Here is a 26,981-nt window from a genome sequence, read left to right as displayed (position 1 = left end):
AGTTCCATGCATGTCATCTTTAAGGAGTTTCTTGTTTGTAGCTGCCTGTGCTGTGCATTCATTGCTCCCTCCCTCCACCTCAGGCTGTCCTCCATTTCGAAGGGCAGCTCTTGCGCTGCTCCTGGTGCTGCTGGCGGAGGAGAACAGCTGCACGTTTGGAGGAGCAGGAGGCCTTGGTTTGTGCAGGAGATCACTACAGGAACCAGCTGCTGCTAAAGGCCTTCTGTCTCTGGAAACAAAAGACTCAGGAGAGAGAAACAGAGTAAGATTCATTTTGAAACAGAGAATGATTTGGATTGGCACTGTGGCAGCCTACTTTGGACAGCATTTAATTCACAATGGTGCTCACTCCTTTTTTGTGCTTTGGAGTCTACTAAGTTGTCTTTCAGTAAGTGAATTACTGAAAATAACAAATGTGGATTCAAGTCTGTGCTAGAGGTGTCCAGTAACATGGATTGCATTGTAGGACAAATAATTATTTTTCTTATAGGAGGCTCAAGGAGACAGAAGCATTAAGATTTCACTGTTCAAAGTGTCTGCAGCAGACTTGGAACAAGTGGAGAGAGGTAAGAGAGTTAGCAGATGGGAAAGAGCTGAAGTCTTCCTGTTATGTTTTAATTGCTTGTACCCATATGGCTAGAAGTTAAATTGTTTATTTGAAACACCAGTCATTCCTAAGGTCTCCTCCCTTTTCATGTGGATAAAACCAGTTTGATGTGGGTGGAACAGGAACTGTGTAGGGAGAAGAGGGAATTCTTTTTGTTCATGTATGTAGATATGGTGAGAATAGGAATATGGTTTAGATGCACCTGGGAATGTAATCAGAGTTAGTAGACAGGCACTGATTGTCCCTAGTCAGTACTGGGTGTGTTTTTCTCAAAAGTTAGAAGTTTCCAGCCAGGCCTTTGTGTATGACCTGTATTTGTATTGCAGGTTGTCACAAACACAGAATACTTTCATGGTGGGCCCCTTTTCCTTACCATGATTTGAGGTACCAGATGTGCCTTGCAGCATGTCTTGAAAATCGATGAGAAATTTTATAGCTGGAGCTGCTCTGTTGGTGCAGACCTGTTAACTTGAGTGGTTTACATCAGTTTTCAAGAGGATTCCTACAAAGGGCAGGAAAAAAAAGCACCTCAGCTAGGCCTTTTGGGGACATAGAGTGCAGCACCAGTTTGAGTGAAAAGCTGTTACAGCAAGGTGAAGGATTGATTCTCCAGAGAATGGAAATGGTCTTTTTCCCTCTCTCTCTGCCATTACTTGTTTTCCCTCTTTCATATGTTTTGGGTTTTTTTCATTTCCTCCTTCTAGTATGTGGGACACCAGCGTGAGAAATGGAGGAAGCTGGTGCAAGCAGACCTGCACTATGGACGTGTGTTGCTGGGCAAGACCTTGGCAGCTTGGAAGGTAGGATGGAGCAGCCAGCCTTTTTGAGACACTTGTCTGTATGTGCTGTAGTGTTCCAGTGAGAGCTGAAGAGCTCCCATGCTGCTTCTCTGGAGGCACACACACATCACATGCAAGGTAGAATGGAGGCTCTTGTATGTAGGGCTGTGTGAGCTCTGGCTTTGCTTTTTAGAGCAGAAGAACCAAGGTAATCCTGTAGCACTGGTGAATGGTATATCACAGCTAGCATTAACTATTGTGTAGTGACTGCTTGCTACAGCAAAGCAGCATTTGATTTCAGTGACTGTATTTTTTCCCCCTGTACTTTACTGCCAGTGCTACTTATGAATTAGTAAGAGTTAGTTAGGTGCTAGTTAGAGTTTCTAGATGTTTCCTCTCCTCACAGGTGTTAACAGTTGAAGTAAATTTACCTCTCAACACTGTTTTTTTCCAGATTTACCAACAAAACATGCAGTGCATTCTGTATGAAGTAGCTGAGAAGGAAAAACAGCACACTCGACTGCTGCTGCGGTGAGCCTCCTCCTAGGCAGCATGAGAGAAGTGACTGCACTGCAGTCAAATTCATTCCTTTCTTTCACTGCCATCTTTGTAACTTTTTGAATGTTCAGTGCTGGGAATTGACTCTGCTATGCATTGCTGTTTCTTTGCAGGAAGTTCATCTAGTTAAAATAAATCAACCCTTTCCTGTTTGCTATCTGTTTTGCTTGAATATTTTTTAAATCCCTGTTTAGTCCTGGTATTATCTATTTTATATATATATAATATATATTTAAATCTCTGTGTAGTCATCAGACAGCAAACTGCATCATTAAGGCATTAACTACATCTGTTATAGTATTAAAGCAGCCTGGAAGATGCAGAGCCTCTCACAGTGAGGAGAGTGATTAAAGATTACCACATTGCATTGGTTGTAGTTATTTAGTTCCCTTATTTTAGTGTTATACAGCTTGAGTCACTTGCAGAGCCTGACTGGCTCAGCTGAAGCTGCTGGATTTCAGACTGTGTTCTGTTATACACTGCCTTCTCTTCAGAAGCAGAGACCTGAAGGGGCAGAAGTTGATTTGCATGACTGAGTTTATAGCTGGTTTTGGTTCCCTTGTGAGTAGGAAAGTGCCAAGTGAACAAGTAAGAATCATTCTTAATGGGTTTGTTTTTAACTTTTGTGTGTATTTTTGCCTTCAGACAGGTGGTGTGTACGTGGAGAGAAAATGCTCTTGCTCTTATACATGAATCTGAGGCAACTACTCGGGCAGATGAGCACTACAGGAGAGCAATCCTGTCAAAGGTAGCTTCTGTACAGCAGGTGCCAAGATCTCAGTAGCTGCTGGTTCAGGCAGGGGTCAGATAATACAATTAGAAGGACTAAAAACTTAAATCTGAGTGCCACTGCTAGGAGAGATCTGCAAAGTGGGGGGGTCTCATCTTGTTTTTACAGGTGTCTCTGAATCTTGTCTTTGTGAGCTCATGGCTTCTTTTCTTCCTTCATCTCATTCCTTAGAAGGAAGGAAAAGCCAGTAGCATGATATAGCATAGTAGAATTGGTGAGTGGGGCAGGGAGGGGATAGATGAAAGAGAAGAATGACTTGAAAAAGGCCAAGGGGACCCTCTGAAATACTTCTGCATTTAATTTGTAGGAAATTCTCTCTGCTGAGCCTTATGTGAAGAATGAGTGGAAATGGTTATGTTACCAGCAGTGGGGGGAGTACACTGTGTCCCCTTCCATTGCAGTGGCACTCTGTGTCCCATCTCCTGGTTGCATTGTATCCTTAGGTGCTGCTGCAGTGGAGAGACACTGCCTGGCTACGAGCGTGTCACCGCCACCTGAAGGTGACAGCTGTGGTGGAGGCCAGAAAACAGCTGGATTTAGGTGAGCTGATGTAGATGTTGAACTCTCAAAAGTGCTCATTGTCTGTGAATGAGCCAAGGGCAGTGTGTTGTGTCATCTGTACAGATGAAGTGACTGGATGATCTGTTATAAAGGATGTCCTCTCAGAATGGAGAGTGAATTGGGATTCTAGTGAACTTCTGAATGCTGCTTGTGTTACTTTTGTTTCTCTGTTTGTTCTTTGTGCTATATAATGGATGGTAGCACTTCCTTCCTCAAAGGAATTTTCCATTACTAAATTTGAGAACCTCAGACATGTGTTTTGAGGGCAATACAAGTAGTCTTATCAATTACTGCTTCAGTCTTTCTCTAGTAATTCTTACTGAAAGACCCTCAGATTCTGCAAGCATTTTCATGGTACATTCTTGACACGAGGACACGAGGGCTCTGAAGCACAGAAGGCTTTCCTAAAGGTTGTAAAGAGTGTCAGTGGCAGCAGGGAAGACTTACAAGTCACAGCTCCCTGTGTGTTACATGAAATGTTTCACAGTTCTTCCTATAGTGAATACTGTCAGTGCTGAGTGTTGTTCAAGTTGAGTATTGCTGAAACAGTTGGGAAGAGTAAGCTGATCACTTGATACTCTGAGATTAATAGTCTCCTTTTGGTACATTAATTAATTTTTCTTCCCCTAACAGTGCGTTTACAGAGCCTGTTTCTGCACTGGAAGGAATTAATGAGGGATTCTCTGATGCTGAGGGCTCAGCACCACAGGGCAGTGCAGCACCACCAGCAGCACCTGCTCCAGAAGTACCTGGTGAAATGGAAAAATTATCATCAGCAGCGCCTTGGGAAAAAGGTGAGAAGGATCAGCAACCTCCCCAGCCTGTGGAAAGTTATGGGTATGGAGGAACACACTGTGCTCCCTGGTGAAGGGAATGGCAGTCAGGGCTGAGAAGGAGCAGCCAGTACACTCCTTGTGTACTGAGGAGGAAGGAGCATGGCTGTGTCTTGCCTGAAGAAACTGACAGAAGTAACAGACTTAACAAGACAGCCTGAGCTTACTGCAAATGAAATCCCTGCTGGGCTCGTAGATGTCTGCACATGGGGTTACTCTGTAGGGCACTTGGGTATTGAGGGTGGCCTCAGCAGAGCAAAGGGAGGGAGATAAAGGCTGTTTGCTAGCTGTTCTAATAGCATTTGGCTAGATAAATGGGGTTTGTCTGCAAGTGACTCACTATTTTGGTTGCCTTTCAGCTGCTGCAGAGGAGGGGAGATGAACTAATGACTCATAGACTTTGCTCTGCTTCCTTCTCTTGCTGGAAAACTCGGGTAAGGAATTTTCCCCTGGGTAGACACCTAGCTCCTTGCTAGTCATTTTCCCTTCTCCTTCATGTTCTGTTTACACAAAGACCAAGAAAACTTTATTTAAACATTTTCAGGATTTTTTTGTTCAGCTAGCTCAAGAGACACCTTGCCATAGACTGGGTGAACTGAGGGTTTTTCTGCTCTGGCTCTACCATCACTTCCTCCTTGCTTGGTGCTTTGGCTGGTGTTCCTAGTGTTGAGTATGTGAACTCCTAACCTGGTTGCTGTGCATTTTTTTTCCCCAATAGCTGTTGCAGCAGCAGTGGGAAAAGCGGAGGACAGTGCAAGCATTGTGGCACTGGTCCCTTTCAGTGCAGAGAAAGGTAAGGGGCTGTGCAGGGCAGGGCCAGGCAAGTGAGTTTGATGTGCAGATCATATGCAGATTTGGCTGCAGTCAGCAGAGTGCACACTGAATGTCTGTTTCCTTTCCTCTTTGGGGTGCTGTATGTTATTTTGGGATGCTGGAAAACTCCCTGAAATTTCTTAGCTGATTAAAAAATATGCACATTTTTCCCCATCTGGCCTCACCTGACTTAAATCTCTGTCCCTTTGTTGTTGTGGCAGTGTCCTGCTGTTGCTGCAGCTCTGCTTATTCCTATCCAGTGGAAGGGAGAGTGTTGCTGTCTGCAGGGGGAGTGCCTGGTCTGGAACCTGTCTGTGTAATAGCTCTCATTGTTCCTGTTGTAGGTATTTGATGCTTGGCTCAGGTTTGCCAAGGGGCAGCAGGAGAAGAAAGATGGCATTGAAAAAGTCACAAGAGTTCACCACACAACTCCTTTGAGAGAAGGTGTAACCTGTGCCTTGAGAAACACTGCTGGCATCAAACAGCTGCAGGGACAGCTCCATACTCAGCCCCAGCTGGAGGTGAAAGAGAGATTGCTCACATCCAGAGCTGGGCTGCTCTGCTCTCTGCTCTGTGTGTATGTGTCTGTGCATGTATGTATCTTGTAGCTCCACATCCCAGCTATTGTTTAGATCCTAAATACACTTCTGTCTCTGGTTCAAAGCATTTCATTCATCTGAGACTAGAGGGTTTCAGACTCGTTAGGAACCTTTCTTAATGAAACTATTTTAAAACTGGCCAATTTTTGCCATAGCCAATACTCCAGATTGAAACCTTTGCATGTGGGTCAGGTCTCTAAATTCTGTGCTGGAATGAAGCATTGGAGACTGCATCTGATCTTGTCTTAGCTTTAGCACTGCTTATACCTTCATATGTGGGCTTGTGTCACTTCTGCCTATGAGTATCAACCCAGCTCTGTGTGTGAAAAGGATGCCTGTATTGACTGCTCTCTTCCTGCTTCTGGGCAGCATTCCCAGCTCTTTTCCAGGTTTTCAGGATACCAGTTGTTCCATTTGCTAATGTGCAGCTTGCCTTGGTGCAGAAGTACCCAGTTAATTCTCCTCACTCAAATGTTACCACAGTGGACCTTTTGATTTAGTTTAGAGAGCTGGTATGGCTTGGAGGGCATCAGAAATCTTGGTTCCTTCTCCATGGTGCTTCCTGCTCTCAGCCATCAGATACTCTGCTGTTCTTTGTGTTGGCAGCAGCCTGCAGTCTTCACCAGTCATTGTACTGTTGTGCCATGCTGTGGAAACAGAGGCTCTCTCCCAGAAATTAAATAAGCCTTTTTCTTTTCTGCCACCTCTGAAGAAGCAAGTGACATTTAAAAGGCCTGATGTTAGTCCTGAGACAAGAGGACATTCATCAGAGGAAGAGCTGTGGCCTTCAAAATGCAGACATCTACCACTTCACCCTGCTGAGGGGAGCTCACTTCTGCATAGCCTGTGAGTGTAAATTTCCAGTCCCTCCTGTTTCTCTGGCATATAAGTAACTTTTCATACATGTAATCTAGCTACATGTGTCTCATTTTTGTGTTTCCAAGTTTTCTCATTGATGACTTAGTTTCATGCATTCTCCTTAACTCTGACCCTGCATCATGTGGTACAGAATTATACAAGAGCTGCTGTGTAATGCAAAAACAACCCACACACAGGGAAGGTATTTGTGACTGTACTTGCCAGTGCCAGGTAGAACCAGCTCAGCTATAGACCTTCCACTTTGTGTTTCTTTAGGAAGAACAAAATTTGTGGAGCATTGGCCATTTGTCATAGGAACAGTTATGTAGAGAAACATTGAAAGATACCTTTGATGGGACTTCAGACATTGGGAGAGCTTATCTTGCCAAGTGACCTACTGTCACTGGAGCTCTTGTTTTTTGCACTGAAGTCACCTGATGAAATGATAAATATCAAGATCCTGGTGTACAGAAGTTGAAGCTTCTTCTTGCCCCTTTCTTTTCCCTGGGGAAGCTATTCCTTAAAAAAATCCTATTGCTCATGGGGCAGTTGCAAGGAAGAATTGTCTATGAATCTTCTCAGTGCAGGACAGGAACCCTACAGGGAAATAAGATTGGAACTTCATATTGCTTTAAGCAAGTATATGCTGCCAAAAGAAGAGTTTCTACCCTGTTCAGTTGTATCACTTCCACTATTCTTTGTGTTGGCACCACCATTCACATGGTGAACTAGATTCTCATATTAATACAGGTTGACATTTAATCTTCAAGAATCAGGATTGCATGTAAGGAGAAGGTTGCAGAGCAGGGATGAATGATGAAACAGTTCTGTTTCCTTAGCTGCAGTGCCAGCTGATGCCAGTTTACAATAATTGTAAGTCTAGGGCATTCTTGGTTTTGTTTTTCTTTTCAGAAATGCCATTCAACAAGCCAGGTTACCACCACGGAAGCCTGACTTCCCTCTGGAATCTCTAGAAAGCAAGGAACTGCTGGGACCTCCTTTTACTAGGTAGGAGATCTAATTTTAGAAGTAAAGAAAAGAGGGTGACTTACAGTGGGCATAGTAGAGCAGCAAACTGGAGAGCTGTATGCAACGGAATGACAGGAGTCTCCCCTTTTTTGCACTGACCCCAAAGGACAAGGCCAACAAGTTGCAGTGTATAGTGACCTTATCCTTCTTCCTGTACAGGTCAGAGGTGCCCTTTCAGCAAACATCTGTGAATAAATGTCTTGCACAGACTGGCAACTTAATGCTGACACCTCACATGGAAGAAAGCACCTGTAAATGTCTGTCTCAGATGGACAGTGCTGCTCATCCCCATCCCTCTCTCACTTGTGCTTCTCTCCCCCTGTGGACACAGGACAAGCACAGAGCTGGGCAGGGGCCAGAGCTGTGGTCTCCTGCATCTTTCGTGTCCCACATGAAAGCTGGCTCAGAAGAGGTGAGTGCATTGCTGAAGGAACAGTCAGTGTGTGTACTGGGCTGCTGCCAGCAGGCCCATTGCTTGCTGCTGTGTTTTCTTGTGGTTCTTCTGAACTGCCCTGCTTGAGCTGGTTTTCACTTGTTCTAGCTGTCATCTTTAAAGCTGACCAAGTGAACTGCCTCTGAATACCCAAGAACTGTTTACCCCTAGTCTGAAGCAGTCCACATGTGGGGTTCTGTATTTCATGTCTTTTCCCTGGTTGTCTTCCTAGCCAGATTTTTCCTAGCAAGTGACGTGAGGGTGCTGCCTCTTTGGAGTTCAGAGCAGCTACAGTTTGCTGTCCAGATAGCAGGGATTTAAGAGAAACTCAGCTTAGGAGCAGTGGGTGTGTCTGACAGCTTGAAAAAATTACTTAACCTGCAAGTAGGTGCTTGCTTTTTGAATTCCTTGTTCCACACAGAATGGGAAGTTTTAATCTTGGTGAAATATTTCCATGCTAGAAATCAGAGTCCATCTTTTAAGCTCTGCTTCTTCTGTGGGATTTGATGAGAGATGAGAGGGGCTTAGCACCTACAGGAGTTGTCTGAGTGGGAGTAGGACTAAGTAGGTCAGGCATATCCTACTTGTAGGGTTTACTTAAGAAAACCTTTTGAGGAAAACTCCAATATCATTCTGACCTTCTAGAGAGGAGGTCAGCCTGCCAGTGGTCACAAAGGAGCCCATTCCCTGAACTTGCGACAGAATTCTGTGGAGAAGAAGTTGGCACCAAATTTGCAGCCACATTTGCTGTCATCTGAAGACTTGGTGGGAAAAGGGAGTCACCAGACTGCAGGTATATCCTGAGATCCAAACTGTAGCAGTTGCTCATCTTCCTCTCTAATTTATGTGAGACTGCAAGTCACTGCCACAGAATGTATGGGAGACAGGGCAATCTTGTGTGCCAGCATCAGGAGGTAAAGGGTACCAGTACTCCTTTCTGGGAAGGGAGCTGCAGTCGTATGGATTCTGCTGAGTCTGGGGGCTAAAGCCCTGCTCTAAGCATTGAAGGATGGGAACTGCTTGAACATTCTTTTAGCAAGAATGTGCTCAGGTGCTGGGGTGTTCACATGTACAGCAGAACTTGCCTCAGGAGGGAAGGTCATCCATTAGAGCTCTCTGAGATGTCCCTGTACTTACAGTATGGCTGTAAAGGGGACAGATGGTGTCTAAGCACCTCCCATTGTGGTGTTTTAAATGACATCAGAGCATGACATTTGTTCTGCAGGACTACTGTACTTAATTACTTAATTACGTCTAGCCTAAATGTGAAAGACTAAATCCTGAACAGGCCAAAACAGTATCTGTAGTACTGGACCATCCACCAGAGCATTTTGTATCTTTTATGTGCTCAGACTGAGTCTTCAAGAGCTTGTTCAGTTGTCAGAACTCGTGCCCTCTCACTGTACCTCATTCTTTGGGGTGAACAGGCACATGTCACAGGGTAACCAAACACATGAACAGCAGTTGGGAGGGTCCCTTTTTTCCTGTCATTAAAAATATTTTCTGGTTTTTTTGATAAGAAGAAAGAGTGGATGTCTGTTCTACCTCCATTGATTGATCCTTGTATCTTCCATTCAGCTGAAGGGGAAAAGAGAGAACACAGTTCCAGAGAAGAAATGATGCTGGAGAGAAAGGTGGAAGTTGAACTCTGGCATATCCAGCAGCAGATGCAGTACTACTACAGCAGGAGGCAGGAACTCAAGTAATGCCCCTTTAGCCAGCCTTTCTTCATGTTGTCCACTCTGTTGCACTTTTTCTGAGTATCTACCCTAGAAATAACCAGTCTGTTCACAGTAGAACTGTGAATGACACAGAGAAAAGTTCCAGAGCTTTTTATTTTCTCGAGTTCACTCCAGGTGAAGGAGAGTGTGTGCATAACTACTTCTGTAGTCAGCCAAGTGGTTTAATTACACCTTTGGCAGCTCTTGCAGAAGCATGTCAGAGGTATCACTGGGTGTAATCAGGAGACAGTACAAATGAATAGGGCAGAGCAGTTGAAATTTTGCTTTTAGTTATTTTATCAAGAGGAGTGAGGACTGAGCTTTTCCAGCTTTCAATTAAAAAAATTGAATATGGCTGGTATTTGATAACTGCTCTAGTAGAACAAGAAAACAGAAATGCTCAAAAGAAATGGGGCTTGGGGGGAATTTAACTGTCAGGAAAAGAAGTAGTCAGGGCTAGAAGCAGGAGGTGGAGATAACAGTTTTCAGATTTCTCTGCTTTCCAGCATCTTTTGGGTTTTTTACTTTTTAAAAAAGATTTTAACCATTGACTGGTTTGAGACAAAAAAATGGGTCTTATTGCAAGTATCAGTTGCAAGTCTAAGTTGGCTTAGACTGTTGAGCTCTTAATTTGGATAAGAATCCTTCTAATCCATTTTATCAGGTGCTGTCAGCAGCAGGCACAGATTCTGCAGCAGTGGCTGGAGATGAGCAAGCAAGCAGGAGCCCAAGATGGTGTGCAAGGAGTTCAGGAAGAATTGGGTCAGGTGTGTACACAGCATTTAAATGGAAGGTACTGAAGTGATTGTCACTGTGCCATGCACTTAGCCTAAAGACTGATGGTAGCTGTGAGGAATTGTGTAGTAAGCTGTTAGTAAAATGCCAAGGAAAATTTGTAGTCAAAGTAGGCTGAGGGGCAGAAGAGGCTGTGTAGATGCCTCTTCCTGTTTGTTCAAAAATGTAACTCCTGCTCCAGTAGACCTTTCTGAGGCTGTTTCCAAGTATGGATCAGGCTTTCAGAGACTCAATCTCAAATTTTTCTGCAGTTTCTCAAGACAATGCCCTGTGTGCAGACGGACCTGCACTGCTTTCAGGCCCCAGGTTCAGAGCCAGGTGTGGGTACTGGTACCTGACTGCAGCCAGTCCTGAGTAACACAATCTATCATGTACTGGCCCTCAAGTGAGAGAATACAAAAGCTGCTCTTGCTGTCAAAAAGACTAAATATTGTCTCACTGTACAAACTTATGTTGATGCTGATGCACTTGTGTTCCTTTCAGCTGCAGGTGAGGATCAATGCTCTCACCAAAGCACAGCTGGCTGACAGACATCACGTGCAGGCCCTGCTTGCCCGCCTGCGAGATATCCAGCTTGCCCTGGATCTGTAGTGCACCTTCCAGCTTCTCAGCTCAGGGGTAGGACTTTTTGCCCCCCTTCATAGCAGGGGACAATGGAAAAGATGTATCCCTTCACTTAGTTCTATGTATGGAATTTATATTTGATAAATTAAGTGAAAATAATTTTGCATTTTTATTGTTACTCTAGCTGATCAAAACCAAACTGGAGCTACATCTACCTCATGCTGCACTTGCAATACCTAGTTTAGGTTGCCTGTCATGCCACAAAGATAAGCAACACAGATAAGACTCTTTATTTCAAAATGTTTGCAATTAAATGAGTTCATGTCAGTAAGTCATACACTTTGACATACAAAAATACCGTGCTACTGATACAGTTGAATTAAATGGATTCTCCATGCAGGAGAAATTCACAGCATTATCAGTACCCTCGAGGAACTTTTTCACTCCTGGGGTGCATTGCTGGCCCCTGCATCACAAGCAATGTTGGTTTATTAGCTTGCTCTGCACAGTATTAAAACCATCATAACAACAGCCACTTGCATGCTGAATCCTCTCTTCCTTCTGAGATTTCTAATAAAGCAAACATCAAGCAACTCATCCTCCATCACTAGGCTAATATTTACCTTCACATACTATAGATGATGCTGCTGAGTAGGAAGAAATTAAAGCTTAAACTTCCTTTGGCTCTGTCTGGATGTCACAGACCTCAGTGGAAAAGAAAGAAAATATTCAGTTGTCTTTTTCTCTCATCCACTGGAACAAATTTGCTTTCTCTTGTTAACATGACATTGAAATTGAATCAAAAAGCTGACCCTAAGTTTATCCTCTTGGTGCTGATATTTGCCTTTATCTTTTCTCATTCTCAAAGACTTAAAAAGACTTGTATCTGATACTATACTGCTGCAGGAGTAAACTTGCTAATACCAAGAATTTTAACAAGATAGGTGGCTGAGAGCCACTTCAAGCTTTCAAACTCCTCCCTGTGTAAAGTGAGGAAACACTGACTCCTGGAGCCAAATGAATTTTCTCCTGCTTGTCACCCAAACAGCCACCCTCATCTGACTCATGCCTGGGCTGCATCACTTAGAGGCAGTTTATCGTCCCTTCCTTGCCGATGACAAGCTAAGCATACAGGACTTGGCAAACTGGACATTTGTACAACAAAATTATACTCTTGTCTTCTGCAGTGCATACAAAAAAGGGTTTCTTTAGGAGATCAGAGCTCGTCAAAGCCTCTCATCTCCTTGAAGTAGCAGAAAAGAGCTCAAGCAAGGAAGTAATAGGAGAAATCTTTCAGAAAGCACAAAGGCAGGTTTCATAAGCGTGTCCACTCCAACAAGCTCTGGATAGCAAAATCAGTTCTAAGTGTTTGAGTGCTGGGACTAGAAACAGTTTATTCTCAACAAACAATTTATACATTGCTTTAAAACTCAATTCCTCTTCACTCTGGCAGTGGTTTTTATCAGTGCCACATGCAGTAGATCCAAGGTGTTAGATTTTAACTCTTCTTGATGTGAAGTCACAAAGAGGCTTTAAAATTTTACAGCACAGATTTCAGCCCCCAGCACATTCCTAGCATTAAGTATGAGGGTACAAGTCAGAGCCAGTGTGGTTTTTTGTTTTGTATTTTGAATAAGATGAAGTTGTTGCCCAGTCAAGGGAGGGCCAGACTGGTACCTGGGAAGCAACATGGGATTTCTTTAAAGAGCCGTAAATACACTAAACATAGTCAGTGCATAGGCATAGGGCATTTCACTCTCTACAATAAAAATTGGTCCTGAAGTAGCTGAAGCTGTCCTTTAACAGAGGAACTAATTCTTCAATAATTTAGTGATAAAGTAACAAGATACATAGCAGAAAGAAAAAGCATACTTTAGTTGCCATCACATCACCCAGCAAAAATATGCCCTGTGTCTTCTAACTCCTTAATCCAAGAGATGATGTTAACTGTCTTTCATAAAGACAAAAACTTTAAGGCCTGGAGTAGCAAAATAAAACAAACAAAACAATGGATTAGGAAGAGGACACAGAGCTTTGTCTGTCTTTAAAAAAAATAAGAAAGAAAATCGCAATATGACAAGTTCTGTTGTCTGGAATGTAGACACTGTTTTCAGGTTCAAAATACAGTGAAAAGCCCATTTTTAAAGGGACAATGTCAGACAAAAGAACTAAAGTTGTCTAACAGTACAAAACTCAGGATGAGGGATGAGTGTCACTCATTGTACTGACTGACTGTTCCACATTTTGCTTTGTTTGGGCCATGAAGCCACACCAGCAAATTTCACTGTTTGGCCACCTGTGAATTGAGAGACTGCTTTTATCTAGCAATTGGGTGGAGTTTCTTAGAATAAAATAAAGATGAGAATATATTCTTTACTCAAGGTCTGAAAAACAGATACTGTAGATAGAAGGTACAATGTCTGACTCAGCCTGTCAGTGTCCCTTTAAATATAGGTAATCTCTACCCTTTCCCACTGCACCTGCCTAGGAAGGCTTAAAAGGGACTTAGAGGCTCTAAGAACATAATTATCCTGTGGCACATTCAGGGGAGAACATGAAAGACTACAGGCACAGGGTGGGCCTGAAACCACCATGGGCAACATCTTTAAAGGCAGCTGTACCCGATACATCCATGATCATTCAATTCAGTTTCTACATTCAGCAGCAGGTAAATGTAGACCAAATACTTTCAAGTTTAATGCAGCAGTGACATCTTCCTCCTCACCCAGGTCCTGCTGAGTGATACAAACTTGATAAGTGAAACACTCAGTGGTGTGAAAAGAGTCCCTTTTTATAGAAAATCTTCTTGCTGAGAGAGTTCCTATAGAGAGCCCAGTGCTTCTCCAAAGCGGATTTTCTGTCCAGCTTTGAGGTTGAATCTGAAGTCCTTGGGTGCCTCAAAGATTAGTACGATCGTAGAGCCTAAGTTAAATTCCCCTAAATGTTCCCCTTTCCTCATGGGGATTCCCTCCTTGTTGTTGTTGGATATGAAGCTGAAGTCATTGTAGGAACCTTTAGAGTAACTTGGACTGTTTGTGTGCAAGTCCTGTACAGAGAAGGAAGAAGAGAAGGATTTACTGGTGGATTTCAGTGCTCTGTATTCATTCATCACTACAGCTGTGAACTGTACATACTCGTGCATTTTCCATGCATGAACTCACAGTTCAAAGGTGCAATAGGAATATTTTAAAAATTGTCTATATTGAAGACAACACTGTTTAAACCAGTCTTAGAGTATCAGTACTGTGAAACACCCTAATTTCAGGGCAATAAATTTTTTTTTTTAAATTTTGTTATGCTGCACCAACCTCAACCATTAACACCAGAAAGGTGCTGCTGTGATCCTGCTCACCTGGTCAAAGTAGATGCGGATGGAGCCCACGTTTGTTGCTCCTACAGCTGTTAATGAGAAGAAGCCATGTTTCCAGTCACCTGTAAGGACAACCCGTTCATTGTGGCAGAACAGCTCCTTGATCCAGCGAGCAACTCCAGGATTGACAGACATCAGAGAACCTGAAGAAGTGAGAAAATATTCAGGTTAGCTTGTCTGGTTTGTAGCAATATTGTAATGCCACTCAGATGGTGTTTTCAGTGTTAACTGGAGCTGATCCAGTAAACAACTGTCAGTTATTTGTAGGAAGAGAGGCAAGTGCCAGGCAGAGCAAATGAAAGAGAAGTCTGTGCTGAAAACAAAGGGGTCACAGAAGGATGCATGTGGTGGGTCAGTCTCTCTCTCTCATGGTGTTTGAAACCAAATCCAAATACTTAGGGTTTTGCTAGATACCAAAAAGTAAAATATATTTATCTGCAAGAACATCCGATCCCAGCTCCAGTAGTGTAACTGTTTAGAGAGGCAAGTGCCAGGCAGAGCAAATGAAAGAGAAGTCTGTGCTGAAAACAAAGGGGTCACAGAAGGATGCATGTGGTGGGTCAGTCTCTCTCTCTCATGGTGTTTGAAACCAAATCCAAATACTTAGGATTTTGCTAGATACCAAGAAGTAAAATATTTTTATCTGCAAGGACATCCATCCCAGCTCCAGTAGTGTAACTGTTCAGTTGCATTTTCTTTGCCAAGCACAAACAGAGATCATACTTTGGGCTACTGTTTGGTGTGATCTGCAGAACTATCTATATTTCAGGTGCAGACTGAATAAACAGTGTTTGGGAACAAATCAGGTCAATGTGAATCCAGGGGTACTTCAAAGAACTCAGATGGAAAACAATATTACTGTTTTCACCATTTTTATATGATATGATCTGGTAAACTATACAGCTGCAAAACTCACACCTGTTTGAGACTAATCACTTTTCTACCATTGTATATCACGTTACTGTACAACTTCTGCACTGCTGTGTCTCATTCTGCAGAGGCCCATAGCAGTGCTTTCCTGCATAGCTGCTCTGCAGCTGTTTCCTAGGAACAGAAACCAACCTGGGAAATGCCGTCGGTGGGACACTGTCCAGTCGGTGGGCGAGTGGAAGCAGTGATAATCCCCTGGTGCAAGGTAAATTACACAGTGGTAGAGCTCATTCCCCTCCTTTGTGACCAGTTGTTTCTGAAAAGAGTTGTCAGGTGGGGCTGAAGAAAAAGCAGGGAAAGGAAGGGGTTAAAGATATTCCTCCTGAAGTCATCTACAGTAGCCAGGCAGTCTATGTTACAGCCAATGCAATAGTAGAGGATTAAATGCAGCCCACGTGATTGGTGAGACTACAAACATAGGTTTCATGCAGAAATCCAATATTTCTAAATGTTCCTTTCCCTTTCCAAGAAAATTAGATGCTGGACTGTTTCAATAACAGTGAAAAATTTTCTTTTGGAGCTTGTCCTTCCCTAAGCAAAATAGCAGAAACTGAAATCCAGTACAACGGAATTTTTATTAAAGCTACCCTTTAAGAACATAATTTGTGGAGAGTCCTCTAAATCATTAGAGGGGTAGTGCTAGAGCATGGATCTTGTTAAGGAGCAGCTTATCCAGTTTTTGCTAGCCAGTGCTTGGGCCCATTTCAGTGTGACAGCAGGACTGCTGCAGCCATGGTATAGCAACAGATCTCGGAGTTGAGTGTAGGAACCAAACAACTCAGTTCAGATAATCAGAATGAGCCAGGCATGACTACATAAAGCCACTGGTGAGAAACAGAAGAACTAGAACAGCAACATGGTTACCCGCAAATAAAACAAAAAGTCAGACCTGCTTTTGTTCCTGACAATGCAAGAAAATGTTACTTTTTTTCATCTCTCTTAGTCTTATGATTTCTGAGAACACTGAAAGGGCACAGCAGAACTGACACAGAACTCACCCTGGCTAAAATGCATTTCCTCTGTGGAGATGCGAGGTCCCAAGAAAGATTCCAGAGAATAAGTAACCCCTTTTACTTGCTCCACTTCACAATTTTTTACCTGTCCGAAATTAAGGATCTTTCCATCAGAGGGACTAATCTACAGCAAAGAGAACAAACGGGAACAGTTAGCAGTTGATGAATTCCTCCCGAAGCAGTGCCATTGCTCTGGGGGCTGAGGGACTGGCAGTGCTGGGTGAACCCTCCCTTCCTTTCACTCACCACACTGTGCACGCAGCACACCGGCCGCGCCTGTGGCTTCAGCTTCCTGCGGAAGAACTCGCTGAGGTTCCTGTAGTGATGCAGGTCCTCCACAGCTGCCTCCTTCATGTTCACCCCGAAGGTCCAGATGTACAGGCTGTACACCGGCTTCCGCAGCCACGTGGGCAGCTCCACCTGGTTCAGGCGACCCCAGGCTCGGGACAGCAGCCGCGTTGGCACCGACTTGTACAGGGCAACCTGCAGGGAGAATTGCACGTCAGTGTTCTCCTCACTGAAGGCTTCCTTACTTCTCCCCGTAACACAGGAAGGATCAAACTGTTCCTGCAAAGCCCTCCCTTGAATTCATGGGTTACAAGAAGCCTTTAAGACAGCAAAAAATTTACACTGCACTTCATCCTCATTCCCTCCATTCTGGTGAGAATAGGTAAGAGACAGGACGAAACTTAATATAATTTTAAAGTGAAGCCAGAATTTCCACTCCCTTGCAGGCTGAAGCTCCACACTGAAGTTACTGGAAACTGCCCAATGTGGGGCTTACAGAAAAAAGAGACATTGCACATATTCTAGTAGAATGCTAATCAAAAAGGTTTAACATTACCAATGTATAAACTTTTGTGAATAACTAAATGAAAATTGACTGGAAAATACTTCTCAGTGTTGGATGACATGTTCCTCAGATGCAGCTGCTACTGAAGGTGTTTCCCACACCCAGTAATGTGTTGTATGCTCTAATGACAGAAGTACCCTCAAAGAAATGTACCCACTGAATGCAGCTACACAGGTATAAACTTATACCAGCCTTACTCCTTCTCTCATGACAATGAGAGTTGCTAATTACAAGAATATTAAGTGCCTTTATTTCTCTAGAAATACACCTTTGGACTTGCACTAAAACCCAAGTTTTAGCAAGGAAAACAAATGAAACAAAGTTGGCAAGAGTTATCTGCTGTTGATGGAAGTGGAGAGATGACAACATCTTTCTGTTGATAATTCCAGCAGACAGCTCTTCTGGGGTTTGTGGTACTTGCTGTCAGCCAGGAAGCTCACATGGCTATGATGTAACTGGGGGAAGCTGGGGAATATGGACCAAGGGAACTGAACACTCTGAAACCAGCTTTGCAAAGGAAGTGATGATCTGCTGACTGGTGTTTTTGAACAGCTATATTCAACTTGCAGATAAACCTTGGGATTTTTCTTAGTGAGAGTCATTTGTTCTCAATCATATCCTTAATTATTAAGTCTTGCAAAACACAGGCATAAACACAAACAGAAGTATGCACTGGCTCCGTCAGACCAAATACAGCAAATTAAGATTTCACTTACAAATAACCATCCTGTGTACATACAGAGATATTTCAGAAAGGAAGTACCAACCTAATCTTACTTCAGATAAAACCTTCTAAATGAACAGTGCTTTAGATTATATAAGCTGAAGGACTGAAGAAAAAATATTGCCATTTTATTTGACATACTATACTGGATTAATTTCTAAAAATTAACTTTCTGTTTTCCACCAACACTGAAAATGTACACACAACTATAAAATCACACCAACTGTCAAAATCAGTATTTCCTAGCAGCCCCTTCTCTTCAATGGAGCCTGGTTTTCAAGCTGATGGGATCAAACAGAACAGATGTTCAATGAAATAGGCTTAAGAATGGCAATTTTGTTCCTGTTTGCAATCAAAATACTTACTTGGTTGTTGGATTCTGAAATTGCATGATTTGTGGGGAGAATTACTACATGCAAGGCATCCCATATGCCGCTCTCAGCAGTGTCAGAGCAGAGATTTGTGTATCATTTGGACATGCTGGACTACAAATGCTCAATGAACTTGAGGAACAAACTCTCTTGGTGTGAAAATAACAAAAAACAAGAGACCATTTCAACAGGACCAGGAAAAGGAACTTGCCAAAAGGTTTGGTCTTCCTTGTCCTAGCCCTGATACTGTGAGGTGACTGAATTCCTTCAGAAATTTCTGTTGACTTTCCCTGACTGTTAGAGGACAAAGTAATTCTCTGCTCCTGAAAAAGTCACTTGTCTGTGAGGCAGCTGATCAACACAACCACAGCAAAAACTAAAGAGAAGCACGAATTGCTTCTTTCACACCAGTGATCACCAGGCTGTCCTGCATGCAGCAGCTCTCCCCCCAGCTGCTGCCAGCTCCTCCAGGACACAGCTCCCAGACATGGCACACAACCTGCTCACACTTACCCTGCTCATAGGCCTCCATCCCACTCTGGTCAAGGGTTTAAGAGCACCGAAAGGCAGAAGGTAATAGAGAATAGTCAGAGGCCAAGAACGGAGTTTCAGAGCAGGCCTAGACATACAGCTCAGCTGGCCCAACCTTCGCCTCAGGGCCAGCTGGGGGAATTGCAACCTGAAAGATTACATACACAACATCAGAGGGTCAGGCATCTCAGCTTCCCAAGCTGGGGTGAGTTATTCCTGCTAAACGTTTCTTAATCTTTGATACTACAAGTCTTTACTCCTTGATTTCGATCAGTTCTCCCCCTTCCCAAAATAGAAGAACAGTTTATCTAAAAATAAGTCTTCCATCTAAATAATGGTGTTCACCCTCACAGGTCACATTTGAGGAATGACACCCTCAAAAATTGAAGGTAAGACCAGTTTCCAGGTCTTAAAGCCTTCAGTGAGTATCCTGGTTCCAAATAGGGAACATGTGGACAAAGCCAATATTTCTACTAGGCACAACAATCTAGTCTCCACAGCCCCATAATCAACTCCCCTGCCTCATACCCAGCTGTATCTCTTGATTTTTTTTGTTACATGGATGTCCTGACTGAGAGAGACCTCATTTTGCACTAATGACCACGAGGAGAAGTTGACCTTCTCTCACAGGGAAAAGCTACTCAGCTTCTTAGCAGAGGACAGGGCCTCAGTCCAGACCCTTGCAGGAGGTCTGGATGCAAAAGCTTCAGGTCCTCATTTATTGTTTGGCTTCTACTCATGAAAAAAACCACTGGCATTTACAAGGTCTCATTATCAAATGGAAATCTGTCTACCTGAGGGCAAACTATTTAAATGACTGACTGAAGTCCTGGCTAGGAGACAGTTCTGCAACCAGGACAGAGCGACGTGCGCACACAAACTGAAGTGGCACAGTCTGCCTGCTCCCAACAGCTCACTCTCTCAAGGGATCCTGTGACATTTAAGAGGAACTATAAAATACTGTGTATGTCTTTCCAAGATGGAAAGAAGCTGAGAATTTTAAAGGAAATTTTCTTGCCAACTAGTTCTTTTCAAAACTTGGATCAGAATTGAAATATCAGGCAGACAGGTATAACTGTCACCACTTTGGGATGCAAGATGGTGCTTTTGGCTCAGAGATGTTTTTTCTGCAGTGAACACAACTTCTTTCCCCTGAAGAACTAGTAAATAGAGAAAGATCTGTGCATCTTAATGCAACGGTGAAAAAGAACCCTGAGCAGAAGTGCTGTCTTAGCAGAGTTAATGCAGGCTTCTCAGCGGGAGGTAAGATTGACTGACATGGGAATAGGAAGGGACACTTCCCATTCTCCCTCCCATCCCTACCACCCGGCAGCCTGCAAGGGCTGGCGGGCCAGGAGCCGGGTTGGGTCCCGTTCTCCCCCTCCTGCTGCTCTCCCCCCCTTCACTGCAGTCGCTCCTGGACCAATCCCTGCAGAGCTGCATCGCGTTGGAGCCCTCGGGCTTCTCACTGCCTTGGCCTGGTTTCAGAGCGGCCCCTCAACTAATTTTTCCATTCTCCTAGTGACAGAGAGTAGAAGGGAAAGGAATGAAAGCTTTCCCATTCCCCTTGTCATGGAACAGCATGCCCTTCTCTGCCAATACAATGTATAAGGAGCTTTATAGTAATTAGGCCAAACAAAAGCTTCGCAGATGGCTCCCGCTCCTTCTGCCCAGAAACCCTCCCAGCCTCCCTCCCGCTTCAGTCACCAATCCTGCAAAGCAGAAAATACTGAACAGTACCTGAAACGAGTTCTCCTACTTGGTGTCCCACCAGCAGAGGCAGCTGGGCCTGGACTCTCCAGCTGTGGGTGCTGGTCCCCGGCACAGCTGCTGCTGCCGCCGTTCCCTGAACGCAGCCTCCGGACATGAATTTTAACTTTGCGGAGGTTGTAGCAAGAGGGTGGAGGGTTAGATAAAGCTTTGTAGCATCTCACCATTTCCCTGTGTGGAGCTCTGGTCCCTGCAGGGTGTTTGACTGACACATCGTCAGGGTGACGGCTGTTGCAAGGCTCAGTCTTTTTTCCTCTACCTCTCTTTACTTTGCTTGCTCCGGCATAGGAGAGAGGACACGGCGTCACAGTTCCTAAATCCCCCGCTGGTTTGTCTCTGGATTCCCTCTCTGTTTCCCACTTGAATCTCTGCTACGAGAGTTGCAGCTATTGCAAACAAACAAGCATTGTGTCATATTTCAACATCCCACTACAAAGCCGACTCTGCACACGATAAAAATGAGCTGTCCATATGAGCAGTCCTTGCTTCTTGCTAGTCCAGGTGGCCATTGAAGCCCAAATCCCCAAAAAACACCCTGCAGTCTGTCCCAGGCTGCTGGGCAGCAATGCTCTAGTGAGAGGAGCAGCCAGCTGGCCTTGCACAGCTCATCCCAGCGCCAGCCTGAATGCAAGGCTGGGAGGAGGAGTGGGGTGGAGAAGAGGAGGAGGAGGAAGAGGAGGAGGAGGAGATAACTCCCAGCTTCAATTCTGCAGTGCAGCAGCAGCTGCTAAGAGGTTCTGGACCGTTGGGCACCAAAAATCCTTTCCTGCTCTTAGTGTCCAGCTTGTAAAGAACAAAACAGAACAGAAAGGAATGTCTTTCTGTTTTACAACTCTTGCCAGACACAAACATCCATCTGCGGAAATCTCCTTCCATCTCAAAACACTCAGTTAAGGGAACAGGTAATGGACATTCTTCTACAAATAACCAGACACATTAAAAAAAAGCCAGTTTGAGGGCCAGCTTGAGAATTGGGTAGAAAAGAAGTTTTATGTGTCTATTATGTGACTTTCAGTACTGTCACAGTTCTATGTCTAGTAGAACTAAAATACAAAACAGTAGGAATGGAAGCTGTTTTGATTTTTGAAGACCAAAGGCTGCACTGTTTCTGTCTAAGCATTCTAAATATACAGAGAAATTTCCCTCTCTACTCCTACAGAACACAGCTCAAACATTGGTGACTAGGTTTGGATTGTTGAGCCCTGCTTCAAGAAGTGGAAGTCAGAGAGCTACATCTCACCTCAAGATTAAACCAAATATTCAGAACAATTTCAGGGCTGACTCTCTAGTGGTTCCATTTCACTTCTGCTTTCTGCTAAATCTGGGCTGAAAACAAACAAAAAAACCCTCTCCTTGTTTCCAAAGCCTTCTAAGCACCATGAAAACTCTGTGGCTAACAGAGTAGATCAAAAAGAGCACTGTTGCTCTGGTTGAGGGAAAGGCTTGTATTGTAACAGGGATAAGGCAGAGGAGTGGGAGGACCAGCAGGAAAAGCTAGAATTAACTAGCTAATGGCATCCTAGTCAGGCCTCAAAAGGTAAATATTCAAGCAGTAATTGTGTATTTTGATTGGCCTTCAACTCCAAATATTACACATACTCCCTAGAAACACCTCTGGAGATCCTGCAGTAGAGTATTTTTCTCGGGTAGAAAACCTCTATATGGTATTCTGTGTGTCAGGAAGTTCCAAGATGTGTGTGCGTGTTGTTCAAGCTGAATTTTAACAACTGCAGATGAAAAAAGAAACCCAGCTAACTGAAAGAAGGGAAATTTAAGATCAATGAAAGCACTCAAAATATACTCCTTCCTCCCTGAGCTTTGTGCCAACTCTTTTTGTTTTCCTATTTAAAATATCATTTAGTCTTTCTCTGGCTGGCACAAGAAACTCCTACACAACAAAAATGATGCCATCTGTATAGTAAAATGCTGAAAGGAGTTAGCCAAAATCCTATCAAAATTCAAAGAAAAGCAACAAGGAGCACAGGGGAGCTACTTCTCAATTCATGGGGAACATTAGAAATTAGTAAATACTTAATTTTAAACAGCAACAAGCTAAATTGACAATGTTTCAAAAGAAACTTCATCTGACCAAGACAAAATTATTTTTTGCACTGAACACGTGTGTTCACAGAACTGTGGGCAGAGAACTCGTTTGGAGCTGGGCAGGAGCAGCACAGCACCCAGCCCAGCAGCTCCTGCAGCCAGCGTGGAACCTTGCTCCCCATCCCATCTCCTCTTGTGCAACCTTCACCCTTGCAGAGAGAGAGCAAACACGTCTTATCACATCTACTCCAGTGCTCTTCCCTTCAGGATAAGGGAGGTAACCCACAAGCTCTTCCAGTAAAATTCAGTTTTATTCCTCAAAACACTTTTAAGGAATTATTATATTCCCAGCTGAGTAACCATGATTCTATGGAAGCAAGTACCCAGATAAACAGCTGACCTGCTTCCTACAAAACCCAAACAATGAAATGTTCTACAGCCTGATGAAGTGGGTAGTACCACCTTTCAGTTCAAAACAAAAAACGTGGGGCAAGAGAGATTGCTCTCCAGGAAGTGAAAACATGGGTGTTACCAGTTTTTTTCCTCCACTTCTTAAAAAAATTCTGCACAGCCAAGTAAGAAGTTTCTCTTAAATTCTGTTCTACTCCCCTCGTGACATTCACCAGGATGCCAATACCTGAGTCCTGCTGAGGTGCTGACATGCCTGCTGTGGCTGCTCCAGAAACATGCAATTCCTACAGTGTAAGAAGGCTGAAATGAAAAATCCACCCTGAATTTACCTGCGTTCCGTGGAGAAAGGAACAAGGACTGCTCATCAGACAGCTCATGACAGAGGAACTCATATAATGGCATCTCAACAGCTGGACCTCTTGGGATGTAGGCAGTGCCCACAGCCTGTGTCAGCTTAGACATCATCAGCTTAGACAAAAATCTTTAAAATGTTTGGTTTGTAGGGTTGCACACCATTCCCAAACTCCCTCACCTGTCTGAACTCACCCAGAATCCACACTGGGCAAATGAAACAGCAGTTACCAGCAGGTATGAATTCACAGAGAATTATTATCTCATAGAGAATGGCTAATCTGCCAACTATGCAACAGCTTCTACTCTGTCAGTTCAAATAAGCATTGAATCCAGTGACCTCTTTTGTCAAATAGTGCACTACTCAAATCCTTCTCTCAAGTTTTAAAAAATGACACAGCAAGGCAGTTGCAAGAAAGACTAATATTCAATTGAACTGCAAACCTGCAGCCTCTGTTTTAAACTGTAAGCATGAATCATTAGGCTTGGAATGTGCTGGTCAGTGCTCAAAGCCCTCTGGTCAAACTTTCTACATTTGGTCACAGAACTACTGTTTAAAAAATGCACTGAATGCATCCCAGTGCTGTACTCAAGTGCCAGCAAAAACTGCGGTCTTGCACTCAGGGGCGAGGTGCTCGGTGACGCTCGTTGAAGGTCCCGTTCCTCTCCCAGCAGTAACAGTTTAATATCACAAACGTCATCCCTGCTCCCACCCAACCTTCTCCGCAGGCAGCCCGGCAGGACAAACACTGGATACTCCACACCCAGGCAGGAGCTCCCGGACTCCGAGAGCACAACAGAGCCGCTCCGGGAAACCTGAGCGCAGGCTGAGCGCCTGCCAAGGCCACGGGATTGCGGGCAGCGCCTCGGGCCGCTCTCCCGGGAGGAGCTTTCCAACGGGACCGCTCCCCGCGACTGACCCGCGCTGCCTACAGAAGCGCACCATGCTCGGCGGCATCTACCCTGCACTGTACTGTCTGAAATTCTTTACTTCTCACTGGAAAAAGCCTTTCTATACATTTTCTCTTTGTGTTTTAGGAAAAAACCCTTTTTATTGCTTTCCCCTAGCTTCACAATGCTGTTTCTGTTACTTTGTATAAATAGAGCAGAGAGAAAAAAAAATATTTTAGGATAGCCTAACTGGATGACTGGTTCTGAATTCTTTTATACAGCCTCAAAGATCTTCTCTGAAGCAAGGACATAAAGCTTTATTTATTTTACAACGTGACATGAAATTTGATGGCACGCTTTTAATACTTTGTAGTAGTAATTTCCAACTAATGGTTTAGAACAACACTCCCCCAGTACCACGCCCTACTATCGCCCCATTATTTTAGTTCAAGATATGAGTAAAGCAAGCTCTCAGCTCTACAGAGGATCTCTAAAGGAAGCATGAGCCGCGTTACATCCTCCCCACACAGCAGCACCCGGCGGAAGCTGCGCAAAGCTCCGGCGGCTCCTCGGCCCCCTGCCCGCCCCGCGGGACTCTGGACTCCGATAAGGCTGGTCCAGCAGACTCATTTTGCTTAAATCTACTCAAAGATTACTCATGAGTCGACTTTGGAACATCACCTGAAACTTCCAGCAAGCCAGAGTGAATCACCCCTTGGCCGCCAGCCCTCGCGCATCTGCCCTGCGGTCCGGTAGCCTTTACCTGATGCCCAGGGAAGTCTTCTTCGTCCCGGCTTTCCGCCTCCAATCGCCAAAATATGACACCGACCCTTCAATCGCCAAAGTGCGACACCGACCCTTCCTTTCAAAGCAGTTTTCAGACACGTGAACAAAGTTCAGCGGACAGCGAACCCCCCCACCCTCACCGCTCCGCAGCCATCCCGCCCCGGGGCCCCTTCTCCGGGCAGGGAGCGCAGGCGGCCACAGCCGCATCCCCTCCCGGCCCGCTCCTACCTCGGCCGCCGGCACCGCTCCGGGCCGGCCGCGCTGCCGCTCGCTGCGCCGGGCGCTGCCGGCCCGTCCCAGCCTTAAGGAAGCGGCGCGGGCCCCGCCTCGCCTGCAGCCACTGGCGCTGAATGCATCCCTTCCCGCAGCGCCCCGGCCCCTCCGGAGGAGGGGCCAGCCCAGCACAAACGCAAAGAGCGGAGGGCTCCGGAACGCGGCGGGATAAGGGGCTGCCCCCAGAGGGTCGGGCACTCCTGGGGATCAGCGCTCAGCTTCTCAAAGAGCCGCTGGCCCGGACAACGGGGAAAGAGAATAGTCGGGGAGCAAGGCAGCGGTGCGGATCCCGTGCATTGCTCAGCTTCCCTGAAACAGCTTCCCACCGCGTGTCCGGGAGCGGGAACGCAATCCCACACAGCACTGGCAGCCAAAGCAGCAAAGTGTGCTCCAGTCTCACAAACTGCTCCCGAAACGCTCAGATAAATTGCTCTATAAGCCCAGCAAGACGCTCAGGAAGATGCACAGGAAGTTGCACGACACAGAACAGACTCATCTAGTCAAAAGGCCTTCCCACTGTTTAGATATAAAAAACCCCACAAATCCAAACTGGTTTTATTTGGTTCCATTGTCCAGGACAACCGAGAAAAACATTTACACCACTGCAGCCTTTACACAATCTGATGCTGTTGAAATACCACTGGTTTTAACATTTTCTGACCATCTTTCTTGTGTACTTTGAACCACTTTACAAGGATTTTGTGGATTTTTTTTTATACTTGCATAGATGCTCCAATAAATGCATATCAATTGCATAGATGCTTAATACCACTGGTTTTAACATTTTCTGACCATCTTTCTTGTGTACTTTGAACCACTTTACAAGGATTTTGTGGATTTTTTTAATAATTGCATAGATGCTCCAATAAAACTCCAAGCATCAGAATCTGGGAGGAAGAATGAGGAATAAGAGACCAACGAGATTATATTTCTTCTGAAGTCAAATTAAAAAAAAAAATAAATCAGATATTCTTCCATTATTAGCTCTTTCCTGAACTTGAAACACACCTCTTACCATAATACTAAATGTCTCCCTTGGGCCAAGAAAAGCACCTTCTGTATTGTACTGCCATATGAGCTCCAGTATCCTCTGTTACATAAATACAAGCACTTCCTGCCATCACTAGGAAAGGCTGTTGTTCTTACCTCTGAGAATCCAGATCCTAACCTGTGCTCAAACACTTCCCATGTGAATTAAGCTGTTTTCAAAAACTGACCCGTGACAATAAGCTGCAGTTTGAACACTGCAGCTCATTTCCAGAGATGTTTACTGTGCTTTCCTGGCACATGTCACTCCAATGTGCCTTTTCCTTACACAGAACAGAGCAAACCACAGGAGCAAAGGACAGCTACAAGTTCCACTCTCAAAACTCTGGCTCATCTGGCCACTCTGTTCCTCCAAACTCCCCCTCTTGCCAAGCTTTCCCACAGTAATTATTTGATCCTGTATCAACAGTGCCCGGTGCCCAGGTAAGAAGAAGCAAAATGCCTCTGGTTAGCATATGAATGGCATGCCATGCATGCAGATCCCGGCCAGGAAATGTTCTGTGACAGCAAAGATTTGGAACAATAAGCTTCCATCCATCAGATAAACATCTACCTGTCTCCTTCCAAGCCCTCTGCTTTACCTCATCTAATTAAATGAAAGCTGATCCCCACTGGTATTCACAGTAGGAGACACTAAGGCGTTAATCAGCTCAAGCTATTAGCGACAGAATGTCTCT

General features: G+C 44.5%; 2 protein-coding genes across 15 annotated transcripts in view; one reads left to right on the top strand and one right to left on the bottom strand.

Annotated features, from left to right (window-relative positions):
* Positions 1-14,401, top strand: part of SFI1 (SFI1 centrin binding protein) — a 29,896-nt gene extending 15,495 nt beyond the window's left edge. For 5 of the 9 annotated variants that reach the window (XM_039725907.1, XM_039725906.1, XM_039725911.1 and 2 more), the window contains 17 exons: positions 84-262; positions 491-566; positions 1,312-1,407; positions 1,841-1,917; positions 2,590-2,692; positions 3,178-3,274; positions 3,929-4,089; positions 4,488-4,562; positions 4,847-4,921; positions 5,286-5,462; positions 6,253-6,386; positions 7,311-7,406; positions 7,587-7,839; positions 8,506-8,653; positions 9,439-9,562; positions 10,246-10,348; positions 10,860-11,099. In XM_039725907.1, the coding sequence (XP_039581841.1) occupies positions 84-262; positions 491-566; positions 1,312-1,407; positions 1,841-1,917; positions 2,590-2,692; positions 3,178-3,274; positions 3,929-4,089; positions 4,488-4,562; positions 4,847-4,921; positions 5,286-5,462; positions 6,253-6,386; positions 7,311-7,406; positions 7,587-7,839; positions 8,506-8,653; positions 9,439-9,562; positions 10,246-10,348; positions 10,860-10,967 (2,082 nt within the window). In that variant the 3' untranslated portion in view covers positions 10,968-11,099. Of the gene's footprint in view, positions 1-83; positions 263-490; positions 567-1,311; positions 1,408-1,840; positions 1,918-2,589; positions 2,693-3,177; positions 3,275-3,928; positions 4,090-4,487; positions 4,563-4,846; positions 4,922-5,285; positions 5,463-6,252; positions 6,387-7,310; positions 7,407-7,586; positions 7,840-8,505; positions 8,654-9,438; positions 9,563-10,245; positions 10,349-10,859; positions 11,100-11,124; positions 11,212-14,266 lie in introns of those variants that run through there. The other 4 variants (XM_039725908.1, XM_039725909.1, XM_039725912.1 and 1 more) reach the window with 4 other exon arrangements.
* PISD (phosphatidylserine decarboxylase) overlaps positions 11,208-26,981 on the bottom strand; it is a 24,864-nt gene continuing 9,090 nt past the window's right edge. The window contains exons 1-10 of one of the 6 annotated variants that reach the window (XM_039725926.1): positions 25,213-25,349; positions 24,962-25,060; positions 20,667-20,888; positions 20,473-20,589; positions 18,715-18,880; positions 16,500-16,736; positions 16,239-16,377; positions 15,373-15,519; positions 14,293-14,453; positions 11,208-13,986 (exon numbers count right to left, since the gene is read on the bottom strand). In XM_039725926.1, coding sequence (XP_039581860.1) covers positions 13,762-13,986; positions 14,293-14,453; positions 15,373-15,519; positions 16,239-16,377; positions 16,500-16,736; positions 18,715-18,880; positions 20,473-20,589; positions 20,667-20,716 — 1,242 coding nt within the window. In that variant the 5' untranslated portion in view covers positions 20,717-20,888; positions 24,962-25,060; positions 25,213-25,349 and the 3' untranslated portion in view covers positions 11,208-13,761. Of the gene's footprint in view, positions 13,987-14,292; positions 14,454-15,372; positions 15,520-16,238; positions 16,378-16,499; positions 16,737-18,714; positions 20,420-20,472; positions 20,889-24,961; positions 25,061-25,212; positions 25,350-26,981 lie in introns of those variants that run through there. The other 5 variants (XM_039725924.1, XM_039725928.1, XM_039725925.1 and 2 more) reach the window with 5 other exon arrangements.

Source organism: Passer montanus, unplaced genomic scaffold, assembly GCF_014805655.1.
Source record: "Passer montanus isolate IOZ18808 unplaced genomic scaffold, ASM1480565v1 scaffold57, whole genome shotgun sequence".
Taxonomy (NCBI): Eukaryota; Metazoa; Chordata; class Aves; order Passeriformes; family Passeridae; genus Passer; species Passer montanus.
The sequence above is the reverse complement of the archived record's forward strand: the minus strand, read 5'-3'. Positions and strand labels throughout refer to the sequence as shown.